The 26,747-nt window shown below is 44.9% G+C and overlaps 1 protein-coding gene across 1 annotated transcript in view; it reads left to right on the forward strand.

The window, feature by feature from the left end:
* The first annotated feature begins 1,341 nt into the window (after positions 1–1,341).
* metrnl (meteorin like, glial cell differentiation regulator) overlaps positions 1,342–26,747 on the forward strand; it is a 39,176-nt gene continuing 13,770 nt past the window's right edge. The window contains exons 1-2 of the mRNA XM_003217167.4: positions 1,342–1,782; positions 11,254–11,642. Of these exons, the coding sequence (XP_003217215.1) occupies positions 1,664–1,782; positions 11,254–11,642 (508 nt within the window). The 5' untranslated portion in view covers positions 1,342–1,663. The remainder of the gene's footprint in view (positions 1,783–11,253; positions 11,643–26,747) is intronic.

Genomic DNA, 26,747 nt, shown 5'->3' on the forward strand with positions numbered 1-26,747 from the left:
GTTGGGTTGCTACCTGAAGGCTGCCAGGTTTGAATCCCACCCGGAGAGAGTGCGGATGAGCTCCCTCTTTCAGCTCCAGCTCCATACGGGGACATGAGAGAAGCCTCCCACAAGGATGGTAAATACATCAAAAACATCCGGGCGTCCCCTGGGCAACGTCCTTGCAGACGGCCAATTCTCTCACTTCAGAAGCAACTCCGGTTGCTCCTGACACGAAAAAAAAATTGTATGTACATACAACTTGTAAGCCGCGCTGAGTCTCCTTTGGGGTGAGAGAGGGTGGGGGTATAAATGTAGCAAATAAATAAATAAATAATTGTTGTTAGGTGGGGTTTGCACTACAAATAAGATATGTGCAGTGTGCATAGGAATTTGTTTTTGTTTTTTTTTTCAAATGATAATTCGGCCCCTCAACAATCTGAGGGACCATGAACCAACCCTCCACTTAAAAAGTTTGAGGACCCCTGGTCTAGATCCAGGGAAGCCATGCTACCCCTCTATTCTGCCTTGGTCAGACCACACCTGAAATCACACTGTGTCCAATTCTGGGCACCGCAATTGAAGGGAATGTGTCCAGAGGAGGATGACTCAAATGATCAAGGGTCTGGAGAACAAGCCCTATGAGGAGTGGCTTAAAGAGCTGGGTATGTTTAGCCTGCAGAAGAGAAGGCTGAGAGGAGACATGATAGCCATGTACAAATACCTGAAGGGAAGTCATAGGGAGGAGGGAACAAGCTTGTTTTCTGCTGCCCTGCAGACTGGGACGTGGAACAATGGCTTCAAACTACAGGAAAGGAGATTCCACCTGAACATCAGGAAGAACTTCCTTCCTGTGAGTGCTGTTCGGTAGTGGAACTCTCTCTGCCCCGGACTGTGGTGGAGGCCCCTTCTTTGGAAGTTTTTAAGTAGAGGCTGGATGGCCATCGGTCGGGGGTGCTTTGAATGTGACTTTCCTGCTTCTTGGCAGAAAGGGGGTTGGACTGGAGGGCCTGTGAGGTCTCTGCCAGCTCTAGGATTCTCTGAAGGGGCCTGAGTCCTGTTTGGCAGAGAAGGCTGAAGACTCGGGGCCCTTCCCCACAGCCACATAACCCCGAATAGCAAGGCAGAAAATCCCACAAGATCTGCTTTGAACTGAGTCCACACTACCATATATTCCAATTCAAAGCAGATCTTGGGATGTTCTGCCTTGCTATTCGGGGTTATGCGGAAGGGCCCCGAAGTCCCTGGATCCCCGGGCCTTGAGCCAGGGCAGTTGTAGTAAGATCCGACGGCGCTCCTCCTTCAGGGCAAGCGCGCCCCTTGGAAGCGGCGCCAGGGGAGGCAGAAGCGGAGTGCGGTCCGGTCCGGGCTTTGGACGCGGCTGGAGGGGGGCGGGTCCCGAGGAGGCGCGGCGCCGCCTCCTCCCCTCCCTCTTTCCTTCCTTCCTTGGGCTGAGTTTGGAGCTCAGAGCGAGCGAGCGCTGGCTGCGAAGAGGCGGCGCAGAGCGGGACGGAGCCGAGGCAGCGGTCAGTCGTGGAGCCGAGGCAGGAGGCGGGCTGTTTGGCGGCGCCCGGGTCGGGCCCCTGCCGGCCATGTAGCGCCCCCTCTTCTCCCTCCCTCGCCGCGCTCGCTTCCAGCCTTGCCCGCCTCTGGGGTCTCCTCCCCGGAGCAGCCCGCGGGGACCATGCGGAGAGCCCCGGCGCCGGCCCCGTCTCCGCTCCTCGCCCTGCTCTTGGGCCTCCTGGCGCTGGACCGGGGCTGCGCCGCGCAGTACTCCAGCGACCTGTGCAGCTGGAAGGGCAGGTAAGCGCCCCCTCCCCGGACCCTTTCCTTTCCCTCGAAAGTTGGACTCCGGGTCTGCAAGGCAGTTAGTTGGGAACATTATCCGAAGAGCATTGTACTGTGCCTTATAGTATACTGAGCATATCATCTCCTGCATGGTTCGGCAACCGCGATCCAGCCTTTGTCCGGGCACATCCCTACTCTCAGGCTCCAACTTACTGCCTCATCACACTAGAGCATGAATCTGCCTTAAATCCATTTTTTGCCGCTTTCAGGGTGCTGGGGTTTGTAGTTTGGTGAGGCCCAGGACCTTTCTGGCTGAGCTGTTTAAAGCCCCCTCCCTGAAGTGGATTTAAAGTGGATCCAAGCTCTAGTGTGATGGCAACCCCCCCCCCCTTACTCCCAAGACGCTTCAGACCCTCCATCTTCGGCTAGATCTACACCTAGAGTGCCACAATCACCATTCAGACCCATTGAAACTGCATGATAGGATAGTCTATAGACCCAGTCGTGCTCCCTCTCCTCGCCAGGTCCTTTTAAAGAGGCATCCCCTCTCCTTCCTTCTTTTCTTTCGCTCTTACTTTTTGGGGGAGGGTCAAAGAAATGGCGGGGAGACGCGGCTCAAGAGTGCCCACCCTTCTCCTCCTTCCCCTCCTCCTTTCCTTCTCCCCCGATCCCCCCTTTTTCTTCGGCTCTCTCTTGGGGGAAAGGAGACCAAGCGCATCGAGGCGCGGAGACTTGGTTGCTGGCGGAGCGTCGCTCTTCTTCTTCGCCGCCTTCTGAGTCTCTGCGAAGAAGTTTCGTCCCTCCTGGAAGGAAGGGTCGCGCGGAATCGTTAATCCCAGCCCACCCCTCTTCTCTCTCTCTCTCTCTGTCGTTCTCTCTCTCTCTCCCCTCGCCTGTCGGACACATGGATCTCATTGCGCGCCCCTTTCTTTCCCTTCTCTTCTCTTTCCTCCGCTGGTGTTTGCGCTGATTTATTATGGGAAGGGGGGAAGCTTCGATTCGCATTCCAGGCGCGTTTCGGGCGGAATCGATTGCCAAAGCAACGGGAGCGGGAGCCAGAGGCCTGTGGGAAGGGGAGGGCACGGGAGACAGACAAAGGTAAAAAAAGGGGGCAGCATTTCCGATCGCCCCCCTCCACATCTGGCCCACCCACCCCAGCAGGAGACGGACTCTTCCAAAGAACTCCACCGACTTGGGCAAAGCCTCCCTTTGAGTGGAGCAGAGGTTTTGGCAACTTGTCCCAAGTTGGAAAGCGTTTGTTGTCGAAGGATTTCGTGGCAGGAATCACTGGGTTGCTGTGAGTTTTCCAGGCTGTATGGCCATGTTCCAGAAGCATTATTTCCTGACGTTTCACCCACATCTATGTCAGGCATCCTCAGAGGTGTGAGGTCTGTTGGAAACTAGGCAAAGGGGGGGGGGGGGTTATATATCTGTGGAAGGTCAAGGTTGGAAGAAAGAACTTTCCTCTGTTCCAGGCAAGTGTGACAGTTGCAATTGATCACCTTGAACAGCATTTAATGGCCTTACAGATTCAAAGCCTGATTGCTTGCCGCCTGAGGGAATCCTGTGTTTAATGCTGGCTACCAGCATTTAAAAAACTCTAAAATCAGGACAGTGAATAAAGAACAACACTCTGAAAACAGGGGAATTCCAGATATGAAACAATCAGGGCCAGCTAACATCTCCCAACAAAGATTCCCCCCAGACAGGAATTAGCCAGGCCTTGAAGCTACCAGGCTTTTCAATGCTAATCAAGATGTTTAATTGCAACATTCACACTTGCCTCCAGCAGACAAGAGTTCTTTCTCCCAACCAGGACTTTCCACAGATATATAACCCGCCCCCCCCCCCTTGCCTAGTTTCCAACAGACCTCACACCTCTGAGGATGCCTGCCATAGATGTGAGCGAAAGGTCAGGAGAGAATGCTTCTGGAACATGGCCATATGGAAGGAGTTTTTTTTTCTGGAGTGGATTTTCCCTCCCTCCTTAAATATCGGATGAGTGTTTATTTGCGTGGTTTAGGGTGCAGCTACACTGTTGCATCAATGCAGTAGGGCACCACCATGGGGGCTGTCAATTTTCAGGTACTTTAGCTTTCTCTGCCGGATCAAACTACAACTTCCATGATTCCATAGAATTGTGAAGTGGTGTCAAACTGCACTAATTCTATAGTGTAGATCAAGCATGGGCAAGAAGGAGAAGGAGACTCTTAAGCATCTGAAGGGGAAAAGGAAGGGGGGCTGAGGCTGTTAGAGATGATGGGAGTTGAAGTCCATAGCACCTGGAGGGAGGGCCCAAGTTTGCTCATGCCTGGTGTAGATGCACCTTTAGCCTGATGGGGCCGTCAAGGGAACTTTCAGTTGGAGAAAATAATCCAAAATCCAAGCCACATTTTAGGACTGGATTTAGTGTAAATGCCAAGGGGGTGTCTGTGAGTAAAGGGGGCAGGAGGGTCCATCAATGGGTGGCTTCTTCTGGCACTCACCTGCTGGAAGGCAATACAGATCTGGAGAGATCCTGGGCCTGGTGGCGCTCTTCCACCTGTGGCTTAACATCAATGATGCTACTTTAGATTTCCATCAGCATTGCTGATGGCAAACTCTTTGCCCAGTAATTCCTTGGCTGCCACAGCTATGCTAATCGTTTCGGTTGTGAAATCTTTAGAACTCCTTGGCTCCTCAAGTCTTCCCTCTCAGCCCCACACCCGCGCCACCCTTTAATCCTCTGTAATAATTTTAATGTGTCTGTACGGTTTTTCAGAACCTTTTATAGATCCCAACTCTGAACAGAGTCATTCAGTCATGAAACCATTGCTAAATGAAGTGCATCTGTATCTTGCTGCTTTGGGAGCAACTTTCTAAAGTGGAGCCCCAAGGAATGGTTTGACTTACGTTCCAAGTTAAAGCAATGACTTGGAATTGCAGGCTGCCTTTTTTGTTGAAAGTGCAAAAAAGAAAATGGTACAAGTAGGATTTTGATCCATTCTTTTTAGTGGTGGTGTTTGTTTGCTTGTGGGGAATTAAGGCATAGCTTGTCCTAGTTTGGTTTTAAGAGTGAAGGGAAGTCAAATATAGTTAGCCCTCAACTTCTGCTTCCATGAATTCAACTATCCATGACTTGGAAATTTCCCAAAGGCAAACTTTGATCTTGCTATTTGATATACAGATGCCATTTTACTATGCCATTGTATTTAGTGGGGCTTGAGCATCCATGGATTTTGATATTAATAGGGAGTGTGTCTGTGTCCTGGAACTAAACCTCAGCAGATATCAAGGGCTCGCTGTAGTCAATGAATAATTATCTCCAGTGGCAAGAATGGTCACATGGTTTGTTGCAGTCTTTTGCATTATCTGGAAAGATAATGTCCAAAATCAGTAACATGGGAGACTTACTGAGCAACATTTGAGCACTTTAAAGGCTCAAAAATCCTGTCAGCCTTGGGCCTCTTCTATATATATTGCCATATGATCCAGATTATCAAAGATAATCTGGATTTTTATATGGCTGTGTAGAATGGGCCTAAGCCTGTAACCCTAAGCACAGCTAGTTACAAATAACCTCAGTATGATCTGTTTTTCTTATTCATCTTATTGAGTCTTATCCTGATTACTAAATCATAAGTCTACGCTTTCCATTTACTGCATATCCAAAATTATTATTTCCACACCCGTGCAAAGTGCAGTACATGCAAATGTAATGATAAATAATTGCTAATCATTCTATAGGATAAATAGTTCTTTGAGTTATAACAAATGAGGAACTGAGGCTGACTGGTACTTTTCCAAAACAGGCTTCATCACTTATTGGGTTTAAGGGTAAGCTAAAATATGAATGTACATTTTTTAGGTCTAAATCCAAGGTTGTTTATTGGACAACAGTTGGCACCAATTGGAGATAGGGGGTGGTCCTAGTCATACATGTGAAGGGTACTAGTAGCTGGAGTTGGCTATCATTACTATAGTCACTGGAGGTACAGCTGTCATTTCGAGCCTTTCACACAATCTCTTTAAAAAGGCCAAACATATTAATGTGCTACTCATTGTTCAAGTGAAGAATAGTTTTGTTTAACTTGTTCCAGCCGTGTAATGGGTGCAGGAATAGACAGTACAGGTGAGGCAGACTCTGGTGCCTGAGCCTCTCAACCCTAAGTTTAGACATAATAGCAAAGCAGGAAAATATCATTCTTTGGCTGTGTTTGTGTGAGCGTGGCATTTATGGAGAATGGCTTGCCTTAGGTGATCTCACAAATCTCCTACTGAGGTAGGATCCAAACCAGCAACCTCCCGGCTTATGTTTCAGTCTTTCAGCCATTCTCCTAAGCCAGCTCTCATTAATATGTTACCCTGCCGATGAATGAAGCCTCTCTTCTGGGCTTTTCAGTGCCCTGAATGCCAACCACAAGGGATGTGTATGAGCAACATGACTCACCTCCCTGTTGCAGAAGTGACCTAACAATACCCCCTCCCCCCACATCTGTCATCAAGTATTTTAGTTTCAGGGAATGACACATTCTTGCTGACATTTACAGTTTCACAAGAACATCTGACTTTGGGGCGAAAAAATTGATGGAACTAACCAAAGCAGGGTTAAGCCATACTTACTGTAAATCATGGTAGACCATATAGGTGGGTTATTTTATTTTTTTGGAAGGGGGGGGGGAGAACTAGAGCTGTGAAAAGACTACTACCAAAAACCTTTGAGTTTCTCACAGAGTAGCATTTGGGTAATGTGTGGTCCTTTAGCTATTGTTGGATCGCGCCCTAGCTGATGGTGTAGGATGGTGATTGCCCAACCTCAACTGTTTTGGACTCCAGCTCCCAGAAACCTCAGATACTTTGGCCAATGGTTAGAGATTCTGGAAACTGGAGTCCAAAACACTTGGGAGACCAGACTTTGGAAATCACAGGTATCAAAGAATCAGTGGTTGTTGCTTGTCTTCAAGATATGTCACATGTATCCCATCCCAGTGTTTTCTTGTTAAGATGTATCCCAGGGAGGTGTGGCACTGCTTTCCCTTTTAATTTACAGTGTATGTCTTGCCCAAGGTTACCCACTGAGTGGGGATTTAAATTCTGAAGTCTTATTCCAGTACTTAAACCACTATACCACACAGGCTCTTAGCTTTTATGCAAAATGAAATTCTCAACAGCTACATACTAACTTTAGCCGTGGAGATGTAGCTGAGTGATGAGTGTGGGGAGGCTTCTGTTGTCCTCATGTTCTGCCTAGGGGCTTCTAATAGGGATTTGGTTGGCCATGATGGGAATCAGGTAGCTGGGCTTCAGAGGTCTTTGAAGTGACCCAGCACTGTTCTTTGCATGACTGTAAGAAGCAGGGGTGGTGACCGTAGGCCCTGAGGCTGAATCCAGCTCTCCCCCTGTGACCTTCAGAAGTGATCTCCCTGCCCATTATTAAGTAGTTTCCCAGATTTCTTTGTGCTGTTCTCCCTATTCTGAATGTTGCAATGCCCCTCCTGAGGTTTAGTTACTGGCACTAAGAACAATAAACTGAAATATACTGCCATTCTTGGTCCCACTCCTTTGCCCCACCCACTACAGGAATCCCCATCTTCACCACTTCTCTGAAATTGCAGTTGGCCCTTAGGCTGAAAAAGTTTTCCCATCATTGCTATTTGGGCAATACATTGACCTCTGGTTTTCTGAAAGACAAGCAAGCAGGTGATGCTACAGCTCCTCCTGCTCTCCTACTTCTATGAGCTGTAGTGATATGCTAGGCCAGTGGTTCTCAATCTGTGGGTCCCCAGATGTTTTGGCCTTCAACTCCCAGAAATCCTAACAGCTGGTAAACTGGCTGGGATTTCTGGGAGTTGTAGGCCAAAACACCTGGGGACCCACAGGTTGAGAACCACTGTGCTAGACTTTCACAGCTAGAGGAATGGAGTTTGGATATGGGAAGACCAAAGTCAAATCTTGGTCTCCTTTGATGTTCACTGCATAGCTGTGGGTCATGTTTTGCTCTCAGCACTAGGGTTTTATTTATTTATTTATTTACAGTATTTATATTCCGCCCTTCTCACCCCGAAGGGGACTCAGGGCGGATCACATTATAACACACATAGGGCAAACATTCAATGCCCATAAACACATCAAACAGAGACTGAGAGACACACGCAGAGGCAAGTTAACCTTCTTCTGAGGGGATGTTCGATTCTGGCCACAGGGGGGAGCAGCTGCTTCATCATCCACACTGACGGCACTTCCTCATTCCAGGTCGTAAATTAGTTAATCTTGCCTCCCCACTATATAAGTGGTACCTTATCTCCTACTTGATAGATGCAACTATCTTTCGGGTTGCTAGGTCAGCAACGAGCTGGGGCTATTTTTTATTTTTAATTGACGGGTGCTCACCCCACCACGGGCTGGCCTCGAACTCATGACCTCATGGTCAGAGTGATTTAAGGCAGCTGCTCAACAGCTGCGCCACAGCCCGGCCCCAGCCCGGTTGTGAGATTACATGTTTCACCCATGTCCTAAAAAGGAGAATCATGTGCAAAGTATCATGTATACAACAGTTCCTAAGAATTGGTGGGTTTCAGTGCTAGCTTTCCTTTAAAAAAAAAAAAAAACAGCTTGTGGCAATTGTGTCTTGCATATCCTGGGGCACTCAGGGAGTTCCTGGAATGAAGAGCCTTCTTCCATGCCCAGAGGATCAGCCTGCCATTGCTCAATCACAAATGGCATGCCATTGTATTCATTCTTTTCTAAAAGCAACTTTGTCACCTGTACAACATTAAAGCTTTTAAGGCAGAAAAAAACCCTCCAGCTTGTTTTTCTACATCACCACATTGCTGTGTTGAAGACTGCATTGAGGAAAGATACATAATTTCTGAGTTGTCCTAGAACTTGTCCTCATCTCTTTGACAATCTAAATAACATATGAGCAAATGGTGTATATTGGCACCTGTGCTATCTCATCAAGTCTGTTTTAGTTACCTCTAATAGTTAAAAAGAATAGATTGTGCAACTTCTCCCAAGATGCCTGAAATACTAGGCATGGGGTATTTCTGCTTTGCCCCAAACCCTCTGTTTGCCTTTTAAACCTGATTTATTACCATCACAACAAGATGTATTGGGCTCCTCTGTAGAAACTATTTTTATAAGGGTACAGGGTGTCATTTTTTAAAACTACGACTTTAACTTTGTTCAGTTTGAGAGATAAAGAAAATGGGGAAGTACTCTTTATAGTTTCCTTTGTACTTCCTAGAATCATAGAGTTGAAAGAGACTGCATGGGCCATCTAGTCCAGCCCACTGCCATGCAGGAAAGGCACAATGAAGCATCCCCAACAGATGGCTATCCAGCCTCTGTTTAAAAACCTCCATAGAAAGAGCCTCCACCAGACTCTGAGGCAGAGAGTTCCACTGCTGAACAGCTCTAACAGTCAAGAAGTTATTCCTAATGTTTAGGTGGAATTTCTTTTCCTGTAATTTGAACCCATCGCTCTGAGTCATGTTTAGTGCCTATCAAATATATCCTTCAATTTCTCCTTACAATAGTGAATAGTTATAGATATAATTAGATCATAAAACGTAAGGCAGGCCAATTTAATTTTTGAACACAATTGCACCAAGCATTGCAGGTCACTGTCCTGGTAGGAGCCTTAATGTGTATCCAAATTTCCTGCTCACTGCAATCTTGCTTTTACATCTTTATGGTACTTTGTGGCTTATAGGATGCACTTGTCTTCAAGAGAAACTTCTGAAGTCTGTGCCCACTTTCCTTTCAGCAACATGTAAAGCTCAGAGCCACCCACTGGTGTGTAAATCCATTGTCCCAGCAATGTCAAGGTCACTTGATGCAGAAACTTCAAAGCAAAAGCCCCATTCTCTTTTCCAGTGAGCTTCTACTTTCCCTTTTGATTTCCTTTCATCTCTATAAAGAGCAAACATTTTGGAACTTGAAGTAGTTTCAAGTGGTGTGTTATTTGATTTTTACGCTGTTCTTTCACTCAAATCTTAATCACACACTAATTCAGAAACTTGCTTCCTTGATATAATCATGATAAAGTGTAGGTTCTCAGGAACCTGAAGGCTTTGTGGGCTTGGATTTTTTTTTCTGCCAATGCAGGGTTCAACGGAAGAACATGGGGAGTTCTTCTAAACATGTTTGCTCTTGCTGAGAAATAAGATACCCACATTTAAGACAGAGGAGAGGGGCTCCTCAGATTCAAATTCAGTTAGTCTCTTGAGAGGTAGACTGTAGCTGAATTTTCTGTGTTATAAGTGAGGTTGGTATGATGTCCATCACATTCCAGGGTCTGACTTTCTCTCTGAGTTTAACATTTTGTGACAATGCCACCTTGACATTAGGAGCCTCATGCACTGTGCTGGGAAGTCATCTTTACTGTAGTTTTAGTCTTGCTGCAGGACTTTGAGAAACCAGGGTTTGCCTTGTGGCCATTGGGCGATCGTAAGCAAGTTAAACTTTCTCAGCCTAAGAGGAAGGTGATGGTAAGATTCTTCTGGGTAAATATTAAAACACTGTGTGATAGTCACTATAATTCGAAATCAACTTGTGCATACAACTGCCAGACCACACTGGCATTCTTATGATAGTTATCTTGGACTCCCCAGCCATAATACATAAGCAGATCACAACACTTTGTTTCTTAAGTATTAAATATCCCTTGAGAAATACATTTCTCAAATACATCAAGTGCTTCCTTGTGCTGGGGGACAAAACATAGTCAAGAACCAATCTCTTCTCCCACAAGCCCAGGTGCTCTTGATGTGGCTTTCAAGATTATTCAGCAGTGTATATTTGCAGACAGTATTATGATGTTGATGATTAAAAATTGCATTTCTTGGAGCTTCCTCGTGTAACCTTTCAGCAGAATGTTGTATTGACATCCCCCATAATGTCAACCTCTTCACTCTTAAATGGAAACCATATGTTGGCTTGTATCCTTATTTTCTCTCCCACTGTCATAATGTATCCCATAATTAATTTAAATGCTGGTTGATCTTGAACATAGTGTGTCTCTTTATCTGCACAGCAGAAAAGCCATTTGACTTTGTGGTTTTTAACAGCACGTATCCTTAATCGAAATTTCATTCAGTTTATTTTTACCATGATACTGAATAAGAATCTGTATGTAAGTGAAAGCAGTTGATGGTGATTGAGGCACTGGATTTGAGGCTCAGTATTTGTTGCCTCATCCACAGATTTCCCAAGTATTTCTATCACTTCCCTTTGGTACATTAATTTAATAACTTGAACTTCAGCAAAATAATGTGTGGTTTCAGATCATGGTTATTAATGTTGTGACCTTTTGTGCTGGATGTCAACCCTTTCTGACTCAGTGAAAAGCCACCTTAAACTTTTGAAATCTGTCTGAAACTGTACTTCACAGCAGTGTTTCTATTAGTTACCTACACATCTCTGCAAATGTATTTTTTTGGTAAGCTAAACATAGTATTGCCATCTTTCTAACAGCATTTCTGTCTTCTTCCCCCTTTGCTCCAGTGGATTAACACATGAGTCTCACAAGAAAGATGTTGAACAGGTCTACCTCCGCTGTGCTGAAGGATCCATAGAATGGATGTATCCCACAGGAGCGTTGATAGTCAATCTGCGACCGAATATTTTATCTTCCTCTTCCAAACATTGGACTGTTTGCATAAAGCCTTTCAAGGACTCCGCGGGAGCAAATATTTATTTGGAAAAAACTGGAGAACTAAAACTGTTGGTCCGAGATGGAGACCACAGCCCCACTCGAGTGCATTGCTTCAATTTTGAAGAGGGCGGACTCTTTGTAGAAGCTACTCCTCAGCTGGACATTAGTCGGAAGATTACAGGCTTCCAGTATGAACTCATAAACAAGGGGACGGCATCTGATTTGCACACTATTTCTGGTGAGTTCTGAGATAGCTGGCTGCTGTTGGACTTGGCTATGTAAGAATACCATACTGGGTCTGTAGCTCTTCAGTGTTCTGCCTCTACAAAGCTTGAAAGCTTTTTAGTTTCACAAGTGGCTGACAACATTGTATGATTTGTTCAAAAGCTTTGCCTTTCAGATACAATCATAGCAAAGATGGGTTTGATTTTGGTAGAAAACACTGAGAACTTAAAATGTACAATATCCCCAGTGTCCATTGCCCTCCAACCAGGTCAGCTTTGTTTGTGAACAACGTGTTAACAAATAGTATCTACATTTTTCCTTAAGAGAGTATGTAATTAGGTCCCTTGGCCATTATTTTCTGTCTTCTCACCATATGTGCAAATACGGATTGTAAGATGCTCCTCAAATCAGGGTGGTAACACATATGATTCAGTGGGAGGCCATACCTTCTAAATTCAGGCCTGTTTCATGTATGGCTGACTTTCTGTGTAGGCCTTGCTTCCAAAGGGAAATTATATGTATCCAGGTGTAAGAATGGCACACACTAGTGATGCTGTAGGTACAGTGGTTGAATGCAATCAGTTCAACCAGATAGAATTTCTGGTTAGCCAAAGCGCTCTCTGCCTCATTCCATTGTTTTTGTTTTGCTTTTATTTGTGTGTATACCTGTTTGTTGACCTAATTACTCATTGTTATGAAGGAGTGGTGCTCCCCCTCCACCCCCAGGCTTTGGGCCTGCCTTACTTTTCTGTTGGTACAGTTTCAGGACAGTGGTGACAGTCTAGTGATACGGCACATTTTTTCATGCTGTGTAATTAGCACAGTTCCTGCTGATCCAGCTCAGATTATACACACGTCAAAATGCTTTAAAAATATTTTGCAACGTTATGCCTTTGTTGCTGTTTTCTAAAAACTCTTGAATTAGTAGCATAGCATAATGAATACAGTTTAAACATTAGCTTAAGGATCATGGATGCCTTTCATGCAGAGCTTACAGAAATTACTTTTCTGAAATACAACTGTTCTCTGGCCAGCATGCCCACTATTTTCTGGAAGTGGAAATCTCAAAAACTAATATAGTATGACTGCCTTGTCAATAGACTGATACGGTTTCACTTATCCAGCATCAAGAAACCTCTCCCCCTAAGTGTTTGTGGTCGTATCTTAAGTCCTCCAGTGCAATTTTATGGTATGCTTCTGGCCCAAATACAATCAAAATATATCCACAGTTTCAGATGTCCACAGTAGGTCTTGGAATGTATCATCTGCAGACACTGAGATTGTACTGTATATTTGTATTGAATGGTCAGAGCACTTGGAGACATTGCTTCTACTTTCAAAAAACAACCTATGCTTGAATATTTATGCAGAATTGGCTTTTGGCCTGCCGGTTTTAAAAGCTGACATTGTTTTGACTCACTTGTTATCACTCAATTCTAATGAAACATAGTTATATGTGTCTGGGAGCACTACTTAAAACTGCATTTCAAGTTTAGTTTTATACAAACATTTGCTGCGGTCCATTTTGTAAAAACCTTCCATTCATCTGTGTATCAGTAATTCTTCTTTTGTTATTCTTGCCTTCTGCAAGTTGATATTTTTTCCCCAACATTGGCACTCCGTCAATTCCAAGTGTCTGATATTAGACATCTGCTGTTGGGTGACCTTGCATCTGTAGCAGGGTCCTGATCTACATCAGCTGCTACACCAGACCATAGTTCTCCACATAGGCCGATAGGTGGCGCATTTGCATTTGTTTAATATTATGATTAAATATTAAACATTTTGCTTTATGAGCTGTAGCTTTGCATTGCCTGTGGTATTTTAAAGTTGAGAATTTTAGGATCATAAATATTTCTCCTGAGACCACCACACCACAACAGAATTCTAAGCAGTTCAAGCAATACCTGTATCTTGAATTAAGCCCTTTGAGTTCAGTGGGACTTAATTCCAGTGAAGTCAATATGGGGTTGCAGCCTTAGTGTATTGCTACTTGCATTGTTTAATAGATTTCTCTATTGGTTTTCCTTGCAGACACTGTTAAAAATCCAATTGATTATTTTTCTCTTGTTACATATGATTTTAATTAGGTTGTACTATTTTGATTTGCCTTAGCTGGCTAAACTTTTTGGAGCATTGGGGAAAATGTGATTAACTTTCTTTACATTTATTTCTTTTAACTGCTGGCTCTTCTGACAGTGTATCGACTAGTATTCACTATGCATTTAATTAACTTTTTACCCTATCATTTCTCCAATAAGGGAGTCAAAGTGGTTTACAAATATTTTAAAAAGTCCCACTATAATTTTGGTTTATATGGCTAAGAACACAATTACACCAACAATATTATTTAGAGCAGCATATAGTTAAAATAGCTTGGAACAGATTTGAATTGCAGTTCAGATACAAGGATAGAAATGCTTCATTTGACATGCAAAATACTCATCTTCTAAATAATTTAACCATCAAAGGCCAGCCTAAATAAAGTGCCTTTGGCTGCCTGCAGAAGGATAGCAGAGAGGGGGCCAGTCAGATCTCCTATGGAAGGGAATTCAACTGCCTGGAAGCAGCCATGGAGAATGGTTCTTACTAGACAGGCCTATTATGATGGTGGGATTGAAATTAACCCTGTCCTGGGTGGTTGGTGATATATTAGTTCAGTGGGATTTGCCTACTATCTCATTGTGAAGATCAAATTTATGGATTTGTAGAATTTTTTGGGGTTTTGGTTCACTGAGTAGACCTATTTTTGTCTCCTCATATTTAAATTCAGTGGGACTTTCTCCTAGGAAAATGAATGCAGGGTTGCAGGCCTGCTCTTTCCATTCATTTGCCACAATAGGTTGGATTGACCCAAGCCTTGTTTGAGAAATGTATAGTTACTATCTTTCATTTCTATAATTATTGAACTAGAACCTATTGTTTCATAGCTGAAAGGTCACAGTTGCCCTTCTTCTATAATGCCTTGCTGTGTTGGCTTTTTCCTGCAGTCATGTTCTCTCATCAGTGCAATGACTGCACATGTTTTGCTGCACCCTGGTGATATTATTGAACTCTGCTCTTAATAGTTTTTTACTTCGCTTCTACCCAAGCTGTGATCAAAGCTCGCCAGTCATCTTATTAATGCTTTAATGACTTGCCATGCCCCCAAAATCATGACATTGCAGAGTGCATCAATACACAAGCAAGCCATGCTTGGCAGAGTGCCTTGGTTTTAATTAGTAGATCTAGCATTTTATTAGTTTACACTTGCCTTTCTGCTCAATCTGGCCTTTGCAAATAATGCCATGAGAACTGGACTCAAGTTCCCAAACAAGCTTCTGAGAGCAGTGAGTTGAACACTCTTCTTTTTCTGGAGGCTTAGCCAACCCAGTGCTGCAGCAATGTTTGCCCTCATTTTCTGTTGTCTCTAGTGGGTGCCAGGAGGGGAATTGCAGTATTGCTTTAAATAAAAATCCTGTTAGGCTAGTTGTAGCGTGGATTTGATAATTGGCGAATGTGTGATAAATGCAAGTGCGTGTGATGGATGGAAGCAAATTAATCTTCAATTTGAATACTCCAAACTCCAGTTAATGACACTTTATGTCATGAGGAATTGAGGCCATATTTTGTACATTAGCTCTGTCTGCACATTGACTTCATTGCCTGGTTCTATAGGTCAGATATATCTATCTGCTGATCCACAATGGTAGTTGCATAGTTAGAAAGTATTAGATGTGACAAGAGGAATGCTAGCTTTGGTACTCTTTATGCCACCATCTTCTATCCTTATAACAACCTGAAGGGATTGCACCTGATTATGTCTTTGCAAGCACTGTATTTATTGTTACACATTCTATTGCCAAGAGATAAAAGCTACCTCATGCTGTACTTGCTACACTTTGATATGGCTAACTGTCAAGGACAGAACGCCACAAGATTCAAAGTAACAGAGTTTATTAGATTACAGAACTCAAAAATGCCCGTAAAACACAAGGGCCAGGCAGTTTTTGCCTTTAGGAGCAAAAAGGGGCAAAAGTAAATGTTCAAAAGATAAACCGGATTAAACCGGAGTTTAATCCGGGTAAAAACAAAACTGCTTTCTTCAGCCTGGGTATAAACAAAACGAAAGCCAAGGAACAAAAGATACAAGGAATGCAACTAATTGGCAGCAGATTCCTCTCTGCTGCCAACACTGTTTAGAGTAACTTGCGTCGCTCCCACACGCACACACAGCAGACAGGATCTCCAACACGAGCAGACGCAGCCAGGGATTTTAGCAGTAGAGTAGACCAGTTCCGTTCCGTAGATCAAAGCCAGAAGCAGACGTTTGTAGTTTTTCCAAGTCCAAGAAGGGGGGGAAGACAAGCCGTGGTCAGTTCAGTCCGAGTTCTCAAAGCAGGAGATGGCGTCCGTCAGGAAGACGACGGAAGGTCAAGGTCTCAGCACAGGAAAGTACACAAGTCTTCAGGGAAGCGTCCCACACACACACACGAATCCCAAGCGTTTGCCCAGATTACCTTGCCCGACGCAATTTGCAATTGCTCCCAAGCCCCATTTTATGCCAGTTACAAATCTTCATCACTGTCAGCTGCCCTCCTTAACCCGGGCGTTTCCTCATCACTTTCCTCGTCAGAGCTGGAACACCTCTGACTACGCCCAACAGCATCTCCAGCTGTGGATCCCGTCCCATCCCTCCAGCTACGCCATGGGTCTAATCCTGAAGATCCCCATTCATCTTCTGCCCCATCATGGCCAGTGGCCCCCAATTCCTCCCTTACCCGAGTCCAATCCATCTCATCCTCCTCTGAGCTAACCAGCCCTTCCTCCATTCTCTCCGTGAACCCTTCGAAAGACTCTTCGTCAGAGGGTGCTGCAAATATGTCTCGCAATCTTTTTCTCTCTCGCTCCTCGAGAGTATCCGACTCTCGAGGAGTCTTACGCCCACGCCTGTCAGAAACAGAGCCACGAGGCTCAATCATAACACTATCCCCTCTCACAAAGGCCTCCTCCCCCGATGGCGGAGAAGTGGCAGTGATACCCTCCGCTATAGCACCACGACGACTAGAGGTATCAAGTTTCAACAGCGAACGATGAAAGACTGGATGGACCTTTAAACTAGACGGTAAACGCAAACGAAACGCAACCGAAGAAATCTTTTTAACGATAGGAAAGGGACCCAAATACCGAGGCGCAAACTTTCCCCCAGCCTGTTTAATATGTTTGGAAGATAACCACACCAAATCCCCTTCTTCCAACTCCTCCCCTGCCTGCCTGTGGCGGTCAGCCTGAGTCTTCTGCGTTGCCTTAGCTTCCAACAGTAAGCGACGGGCAACATCATGCAATGCAGCCATTTCCGTAGAGCGGTACACAGGGTCCGAAGAGACCACATTGGTCGACGGCGCCACACCTCCCCGTGGGTGAAAGCCATAAGTAAGCTCAAACGGCGTATGCTGACTAGACGTGTGCACCGCATTGTTGTAAGCAAATTCCGCCACCGGTAACCACTTCACCCAAGCCGTGGGTTGATCTAAACAAAAACAACGCAAATACTGCTCTAAGAGCCCATTAACCCGTTCCGACTGTCCATCCGTTTGCGGATGGAAGGCGGACGACACGTTTAACTTAGTCCCCAAGCACTCATGGAAGTGTTTCCAAAAGCGTGACACAAATTGCGGAGCCCTATCGGAAATAATCACCTCGGGTGCTCCGTGCAAGCGATAGATGTGCTTTGTAAATAGTAAGGCCAACGTAGGGGCCGCCGGAATGGTTGAACAAGGAATAAAATGAGCCAGTTTGCTAAATAAATCCACCACCACCCAAATACAAGTATAACCCCCAGACTTAGGCAAATCTGAAATGAAATCCATGGAAATGATTTGCCATGGCCTCTCCGGAACAGGTAAAGACGACAACAACCCTCTAGGGCGCCCAACAGGCGTCTTACTTTGCTGGCAAACGGCGCAGCTGTCACAAAAGCGCAGAATGTCTTGCCGCATCTTTGGCCACCAGTAGCTCCTGGTGATAAGCTGTACGGTCTTGAACCTGCCAAAGTGCCCAGCCATGGGTTCGTCATGGTGGGCTCTAATCACCTCCAACCTGAGGGCCCCCACTGGTACGTAAACCTGCCCCCTACGCACCAATACCCCGTCTTGATCTTGGAGATGCGGCAGTATGGTACGGTTACCTGCTGAGAGCAGCATCAGTTGCTCCTGAGTCCACACATCATCTTTCTGAGCCTCAAGGATCTGGTCATGTAACCCGAGCTCATTATCTACAACACACAGCGAGGCAGTAGGCAAGATGGTCTGACATACTACCTGCTCATTGGTCTTAAATTCTGGCTTGCGGGATAAAGCATCGGCCCGCAAGTTTGCCTTCCCCTCCACGAACTGCACCTTGAAGTTAAACCTGGAGAAAAACAAAGCCCAGCGGATTTGACGCTGGTTTAACTTCTTTGCTGTTTGCAAGTGCTCTAAGTTCTTATGATCAGACCTGACCACGATCTGGTGCCGTGCCCCTTCAAGCCAGTGCCGCCACACCTCAAACGCCACCTTAATCGCCAACAACTCCTTCTCCCATATGGTATAGTTCTGCTCGAAGGGTGTTAGTTGCCGCGAGTAAAATCCACAGGGACGCAAGGTCCCTGAGGAATCCTTCTGAGACAATACAGCCCCCAACGCGTAGCTAGAAGCGTCCGCTTCTACCACGAACGGTTTGTCAACATCAGGATGGGTTAGTATGTTGTCCGATTGAAAACTAGACTTAAGTTGTAGAAATGCCTCGTGAGCTTCCCGCCCCCACACAAATGGCTGTTTCTTGCGCAGAAGCTGCGTCAAAGGTACCGTGAGCTTTGCAAAATTCGGAATAAACTCCCGGTAGTAATTAGCGAAACCTAAGAACCTTTGTACATCCTTCTTAGTCTTCAGCTCCTGCCATGAGTTGACGGCGTCAACCTTATGTGGGTTCATTTTAAGTTCCCTACCTGACACTACATGACCTAGGAACTCCACTTCAGGCACATGAAAGACGCACTTGGAAGCCTTGGCGAAAAGCCCATTAGCCCGCAGTCGGTGCAGAACCTGCTTGACATGTTGACGATGTTCTTTCTCGTCCTTAGAAAAAATCAAGATATCATCCAAATAAATCACTAAAAATTGGTCAATTAGGTCCCTGAACACATCGTTCATGAACCTCTGGAAGACCGCAGGAGCATTACAAAGCCCAAAAGGCATGACTCGGAACTCGTGGCATCCGAAACACGTGTTAAATGCCGTCTTCCATTCATCCCCTTCCCGTATACGGATTAAGTTATAGGCCCCCCGCAGGTCAAGCTTGGTAAAGACCTTAGCCCCTTGCACCCTTGATAACAGTTCCGAGATTAAAGGGAGCGGGTACCTATCCCGAATGGTGTATTTGTTTAGGATCCGATAGTCGCAGACCAGCCTAAGTTCCCCAGTCTTTTTGGCTACAAAGAATACTGGTGCCGCAGTTGGAGAACTAGAGGGGCGAATAAACCCCTTGGCTAAATTTTCATCTAGAAACTCCCGCAAAGCTTGCCTTTCCGGTACAGTCAAGGCATACAGCCTCCCTGCTGGCAGTTTCGCACCTTCTGCCAACTTGATGGCGCAATCATATGGCCTGTGCGGTGGTAATTTGTCCGCTTCTTTTTTACAAAATACATCAGAGAACTCCCCATACTCAGCAGGCACTCCCTCCATATCAGAATGAGTAACATTTAGAGTGCAACAGTCCTGCCTCTTTAAAATCACTTTACGTGTTGCCCAATCTACTTGTGGGTTTACTACAGCTAGCCAATCCATCCCCAGGATCACATCATATCTAGGCAAGCTCGTAATATCCCACACAAACGTTCCCGTTACTCCCTGCACCTCCCACGTTACTGCTGAGGTTTCCTGGTTAACCACCCCAGTCTCCAGCAGTCTCCCATCTGCTCCTTCCACCCACACGTCGCATGCCTTGCGCACCTTAGGAATGCCATGCTTGTTAGCAAACTCAATATCTACATAAGAGACCGTGGCTCCTGAGTCCAGCAGTGCCAAAGTAGAAACAAGTTCCCTTCCCCCAACAGATAATGTAATGGGTACGAAAACATGCTTCCTCCCCTCAGTTGACTGCTTGAGGAGCCCTAGTGCGTTGGACTCACGTCGCACTAGGGCTGGCCTTTTCCCGAAAGCTGGGAAGGTTTCACATTACAATTTTTGGCAAAATGCCCAGCATTCCCACAGTACAAACACAAGCCCAGCTGCCTCCTACGGCTCTTTTCCTCTGTAGACAGCTTTTTAAAGACCCCCAGCTCCATGGGCTCTTCCCCCATCACCACAGGTGCCCTGGTTACATGCATGGGTGGCGCACACATTGCTTTTGAGTGTTTACGAGCCTCGAACCTTGCGTCTAAACGCAGCACCTTAGCTACTAAGGCGTCCCAGCTTTCAGCCGGCTCCAAGCGTGCTAATTCATCCTGGAGCATCTCACTTAACCCGGCAGTAAATAAAAGCATGAATGCATTTTCCCCCCAATCCAGCTGGTGGCGATACAGGTTAAACTTATTTAAGTAATCCAAAACAGTCCCCTTTCCCTGTTTCAACCGATACAGAGCCCACCCAGCGTTCTCCGTGCGGAGAGGATCCCCAAAAGTATCAGTTAACAACTTTTTGAAATTATTCAAATTGTCCTTGACTGGGTCATTTCCCAAAATTAATTTAGTGGCCCATTGTCCTGCGGGACCGGTCAACAAACTCAAAATAAAGGCCACCTTGCTAGTGTCTGTGGGATAAGCATGAGCACTGAGCTGAGAAAAATAAAGCTCCACTTGTGCCAAAAAGGTTGGCAACTTGCACCTGGTTCCGTCAAAGCGTTCAGGAGTCAAAACATGTCCTTTCACGGCATGAGCGGTTTGGCTAACGGTAAAAGCCGTTTGCAATTGGTCTAATTTGACCCTTAACTCATCCATCGTCTTCCTGACGGGTTTATTGCTGCAATAAACCTTTTATGGGCGTCGGGCAATCTGTCAAGGACAGAACGCCACAAGATTCAAAGTAACAGAGTTTATTAGATTACAGAACTCAAAAATGCCCGTAAAACACAAGGGCCAGGCAGTTTTTGCCTTTAGGAGCAAAAAGGGGCAAAAGTAAATGTTCAAAAGATAAACCGGATTAAACCGGAGTTTAATCCGGGTAAAAACAAAACTGCTTTCTTCAGCCTGGGTATAAACAAAACGAAAGCCAAGGAACAAAAGATACAAGGAATGCAACTAATTGGCAGCAGATTCCTCTCTGCTGCCAACACTGTTTAGAGTAACTTGCGTCGCTCCCACACGCACACACAGCAGACAGGATCTCCAACACGAGCAGACGCAGCCAGGGATTTTAGCAGTAGAGTAGACCAGTTCCGTTCCGTAGATCAAAGCCAGAAGCAGACGTTTGTAGTTTTTCCAAGTCCAAGAAGGGGGGGAAGACAAGCCGTGGTCAGTTCAGTCCGAGTTCTCAAAGCAGGAGATGGCGTCCGTCAGGAAGACGACGGAAGGTCAAGGTCTCAGCACAGGAAAGTACACAAGTCTTCAGGGAAGCGTCCCACACACACACACGAATCCCAAGCGTTTGCCCAGATTACCTTGCCCGACGCAATTTGCAATTGCTCCCAAGCCCCATTTTATGCCAGTTACAAATCTTCATCACTGTCAGCTGCCCTCCTTAACCCGGGCGTTTCCTCATCACTTTCCTCGTCAGAGCTGGAACACCTCTGACTACGCCCAACAGCATCTCCAGCTGTGGATCCCGTCCCATCCCTCCAGCTACGCCATGGGTCTAATCCTGAAGATCCCCATTCATCTTCTGCCCCATCATGGCCAGTGGCCCCCAATTCCTCCCTTACCCGAGTCCAATCCATCTCATCCTCCTCTGAGCTAACCAGCCCTTCCTCCATTCTCTCCGTGAACCCTTCGAAAGACTCTTCGTCAGAGGGTGCTGCAAATATGTCTCGCAATCTTTTTCTCTCTCGCTCCTCGAGAGTATCCGACTCTCGAGGAGTCTTACGCCCACGCCTGTCAGAAACAGAGCCACGAGGCTCAATCATAACACTAACACTATCCAAGGACAGAACTACATGTTGTAAAAACAGAGGGCTAGCAGTAAAAACAGATTAAGGTTGTGAGGGCCCTAGAGTGGTTTCAGAAACAGGACTCCTCCCTCTTTTGAGTGTGTTGTGAGTAACCCTGTTGGTGTGCCAACTGCATATTGTGATGGATCAGCTGTACATCAATCACAGGAGCAGTGTTGCCAGAAATCCCAAGCTATCCGTGTTTATTTATTCCTCAACTGTGAAATGGAGCAGGACAGTTAATAAATGCTACCACTCCTGGATGAGGATAGGGAGGAATATTGAAGGAGACTATCACCGTTGTCAGCAGTTGGTGCCATTGCCGAACCACTCTATTAAGTTATTAATTCTGGTTTTACTCCCTAGGGAAGGTGAGAACTGTCCTGTCCTTTTTTTTCCTCTGTAACAGTCCTTGAGAATATTCTTCCTAAAATTTATGTGGAATTTCTTTCTATGCAATTTAAATCCATTGCTTCATGTCCTAGTCTCTGGCATAGCAGAAACCAAGCTTGCTCCCTCCTCAACATGGCAGGATTGAGGAAACTTTGTCCTCCAGATGTTAAGGAACCAGCAACTCACATTATCCTTCATTATTGGACAGGGTGGTTAAGTCTGCTGGGAAATGACTTCATAGAATCATAGAATCATAGAATAGTAGAGTTGGAAGAGATCTCATGGGCCATCCAGTCCAACCCCCTGCCAAGAAGCAGGAAATCGCATTCAAAGCACCCCCAACAGATGGCCATCCAACTTCGGTACTGGCATGCTACAGGTTTCTTCATCTGTTCTTCTGTTTTCTAACCACATCAGTGATGGCCACTGATGTCTATGGGGCCTCAAAAGTGTGATTGAGGACATGGTCCAAATTGTAATAGATATTAGAGAAGAGGGAGGGAGAGAGTCAAGCATATGAAGTGCAGATTCCCTTCTCAAGAAAGGGTAATGTGTAGGCCTCTACTGTCGCATGCTTCAGAAGGCAATTTTATGTAAATTCTTCAGAGCACAATATGCAGGCTGCTTTCTCAGTGCCACTTCTGTTAACTGAAAAAATAAAACTTAAAACTACTGCTTCCCCTTTACCATCATGCAAATTCCAATTTACAGTTTAATAAATTCAAAACAGAAGTTTTATTGAATCATTTTACAATGAACAAATAAAAATAGATTTGAAGTAAGGTCTCCCTCAAAGGTAATTGTTGCTACATCCCCCCCAGCCCTGCTGCTTTTAAAACGTCTTATTTTAATGAAAGGAAGGAAAGTTGGGGTCCCTTACTGAGCTTGGAATAATCTTTCCTTTGCAGCTGTTCAGCTAGGATTCCAATCCTCTTATTCATGTTGAAAAGCACTTTACTTCATACGAGTTTGCTCCAAACATTCAAAGTGTTTTAAAATCCAAGCTCTAGGTTTTCACTGCAAAACTCCTTCCCTGTGCCTTAGCCAAGATCTGCAAACTTAATTTACTGGAATTTAGAAATATAAGCCTTGGTTACCTTCAGGGGTTATTTTGCATTAGGCAAGTCAAACTTTAACAAATGTTTCTTCTATCTTGATTGGATCTGCTTAGGTAGGTTTTGTTGGTTTATGGGTTTCCTATATTTTAATGTCCAGTAGCTAGTTGGAAACATTAAATGGCTATATGCAAAGAGCAATCAATGTAATTTGGAAAAATAGCCATTTCCCATCGGTGGGTTGTTAATGTTTGAGAAATACAGCCCTTCAAAAACATTTTCTGTAGCCTGGTAAAAGGGTATTTAAGAAGGGGAAAGATAAAAGATCTACAGTGATCAAGAGAGGACAAAATGTTCTCCTGCCAGTTTTTTTTTCAGCATTTGACCCACCAGATGCCCTTTTCCCTTTTCTGGCAAAAGAAATGGTGAATTATTTCTACAAGAGCCCTTTAGGAGCAGTCATTTATCTTTTAAGTAAATCACACCTATACCATTTAATACAATTTTTTTTGGTTTACAACAAAAATAATTGGCTTTTGGTCATTTCCAGGTTATTTTTCCTTCCTATTATAATTATCAGCCCTTGGGATGCCCCCCTTCCCCCCAATATAGATAATACTCACCACCTTGAACATCTGCACATGGTATAGCCTTGACCAGGTCATGTGCTTGCACTAAGAATGCCTTGCTTACTAAGCCAAGTCCCCACAGAATCTAAAACATGACAGCAGACTCAGATCCATCATTGGAATTCATTAAAACACTTTATAAGAGAGAACTGGCCAGGTAGTTGTATGAGACAGAAGTTATGACTTCAAGTGCTATAGATACACAGAGCAAATTAAACCTGGGTAGTGTAATGAGTAAAAAAAGAGTGACTTCCACCTTTGTTGTTCCTTGGCATTTGGTGCAGTGTGTTCTGACCTGGTAAGTTGTGTGTGAGCAGACAGTTGGCCCCCTTAATCTAATCTCCCTTCTGTTAGTCTTTTTGTTCTGGTTTGGCTGTGCACAGTCTTCCAGTGCCTTTGAAACTCCTCCGGAATCCATTATCTGGGTATGTTATCTGGTTGGCACATTCCTCTCTGGTACATTGAGGACCATCCCTGCCATCTTCTTATCATTGGTCTCCTGGCAGAAGGCCCTTGGCCTCACATTCATTTCATTGCTTTGGCTTCACCCTGTGGGCCATATCAAGTAGAGGCATTCCCCTTCCTATTATCACTGAAATGAACAAGCAAGGCCATTCTTCCAATTAGTGCCACAGCCTCTTCCTTCAAGGGATGTCTTATCACTGAGTGCCTGAGTCTGCAACAACGACTGCTTTTTCGCTGTAGCTGCTTTGAGAGTGTGATGTGACTCATATTACCTTTTCAGGTCTGGGTGGGTAGTTATTGTCACTGGTGGCAGTGTAATGTTTTACTGTGCCAGGGTAGGGAAGATTCAGTTCTGGAGGAGGCAATGCTCTTCATGTCCCCAGTGACTTAGCCATAGATGAGAGAAGATAGTGCCCGATTATTTTGCTCTTGTATTACATTTGCAAGTGTTTTTTTTTTCGGGGGGGGGGGTGCTCCATGAATACTTGAAAAACTGTAGATAATGGAGAACTCTATATTTAGGTCAGAAGCATACTATAGAATTGCAGTGGAGGACCTAGACAGACCCAGGAATACTTCCAGGGTGAAAATACTTTTTGAAGGGTTAGTAATAGTAATTGGTGGATAAAGGTGTTGTCCTGTCATTCTTATGACCCTCCGGTGGCGCAGTGGGTTAAACTGCTGAGCTGCTGAACTTGCTGACCAAAAGGTCGCTGGTTCAAATCTGGGGAGTGAGCTCCCGTTGTTAGCCCCAGCTTCTGCCAACCTAGCAGTTCAAAAACATGCAAATGTGAGTAAAAGGTAATGGCAGGAAGGTAATGGCGCTCCATACAGTCATGCCAGTCACATGACTTTGGAGGTGTCTACAGACAACGCCAGCTCTTTGGCTTAGAAATGGAGATGAGCACCAACCTCCAGAGTTGGACACGACTAAACTTAATGTCAGGGGAAAACTTTTACTGTCATTCTTTGAGGTAAGGTGTTCCTGAAGTCTGAAAAGCCTTACCGTTTTGTCCATTCATAAAATTAGCCTGTTTCCTTTTCTGTCTGTCTGTCTGTTAATGGCAAATAAGCATTAAGCTGAAAGTTGTTCTGTGGTTCAGCCCTCCTCCCCACAGCAACCTAGTTCTTTTTGGCCTTAAATGTTGTTGGCAGGAGAGGAAAGGGCAGAAGGATGTGTAAGCTGAGAATCGTTTGCTTATAGTTTCTTTCTGAAGCGGCATAGTCCTCTGGAACCTGCTTTACAGAGTTTTTGCCTGCCAAAAGGACCATAATGACCTTTTTACAAAAAAAAGAGGTTGCACTTTTAAGAGCCAAAATAAGGTCACACCCAAAAGCAGTGGCTGAAGCTGGAGGGAGGCCTCTTTCCTTAGTTGGGAGGCATCCTCCTCAATAGAAGCCAAACCGGTTATTAACATTAATAAATAAGTGCTTTCTTTCTTTGGCTAATCCTTTGTACACAGATGCAATTTTTTTTTTTAAAAAGCAGCTGGTTATGCCAGTATTCTGAATAATGTGATACCGATTATTTGCAGCACAAACCTGTGTCCTCATTTAAGAAGCTCAGTTGATTTGTTGCCAACTAGCATTGACTACTTGTCTAATCCTTGACGGGTTGTTTTCTGGACTGATCGGGTACAGTGTGTGCTTGCATTTGTACAGCCATTTAGGAATAAAATGTTAAGAAGCTGTAATCCTATTGGACTTTGGTAGCCCAGGTTTACAGGATGGGCTGGGCTGGTGGAGTAGATTATAGGATTTCCTCGTTGTTACTTAAAAAAATCTGCCCATATCATGGGGAGGAAAGGTGGTCATCTTGGTTACTATTTTCCTGCTTCAGCTTCTTTCTTAACCATGCTGTATGGATGCATCTGTAACATTAAGGCGATAATTCTAATTCTCATTTATGTCAGAAGAATATACAAATGAACAGCATATCAGTGATGATACTGCATCTGGTTTATTGTGAGATTAGTTTTTCAGAATACATCACATGAAGTAGGATTAGGTTTGAGAGAACAGCACTGGAGAAAGGTAATGGCCTCTTTTTCTGAGAAATAATGTGGTTGGGATGCTGTTTTTGGATGCTGTTAGTAGCTGGGACTAAAGCCCAAAGTGGCCTTTTATTAATCTTCTCTGCCCAGAGGCCACCGATGGAGGAAGAGGTTGCAGTTGCAAAAGGCTTGACCATTTGCCGAAAGAGTTTACCATGCACTCGACCCAGGGCCCTTTAGCACTACATGATTATAGCATTTCAGCAGATTCGTATCAAGTCCTGGGATTTGTAGGTTGATCAGAGGCACTAGAGCTCTCTGGCGGATAATTTTAAATACACTTTCCTAAACTACAAATCTCAGGGTTCCAGATGGGATCATAACACTATAATTTGGTAGTCTGAAAGGATTCCAAGTTAGTAATGGGAGAGCTGGAGACAGCAAAGGTAGAAATAGGGGAAAAGCCCATCTGGAATGCTCAACC

The sequence above is a fragment of the Anolis carolinensis genome, chromosome 2 (genome assembly GCF_035594765.1).
Source record: "Anolis carolinensis isolate JA03-04 chromosome 2, rAnoCar3.1.pri, whole genome shotgun sequence".
NCBI lineage: Eukaryota > Metazoa > Chordata > Lepidosauria > Squamata > Dactyloidae > Anolis > Anolis carolinensis.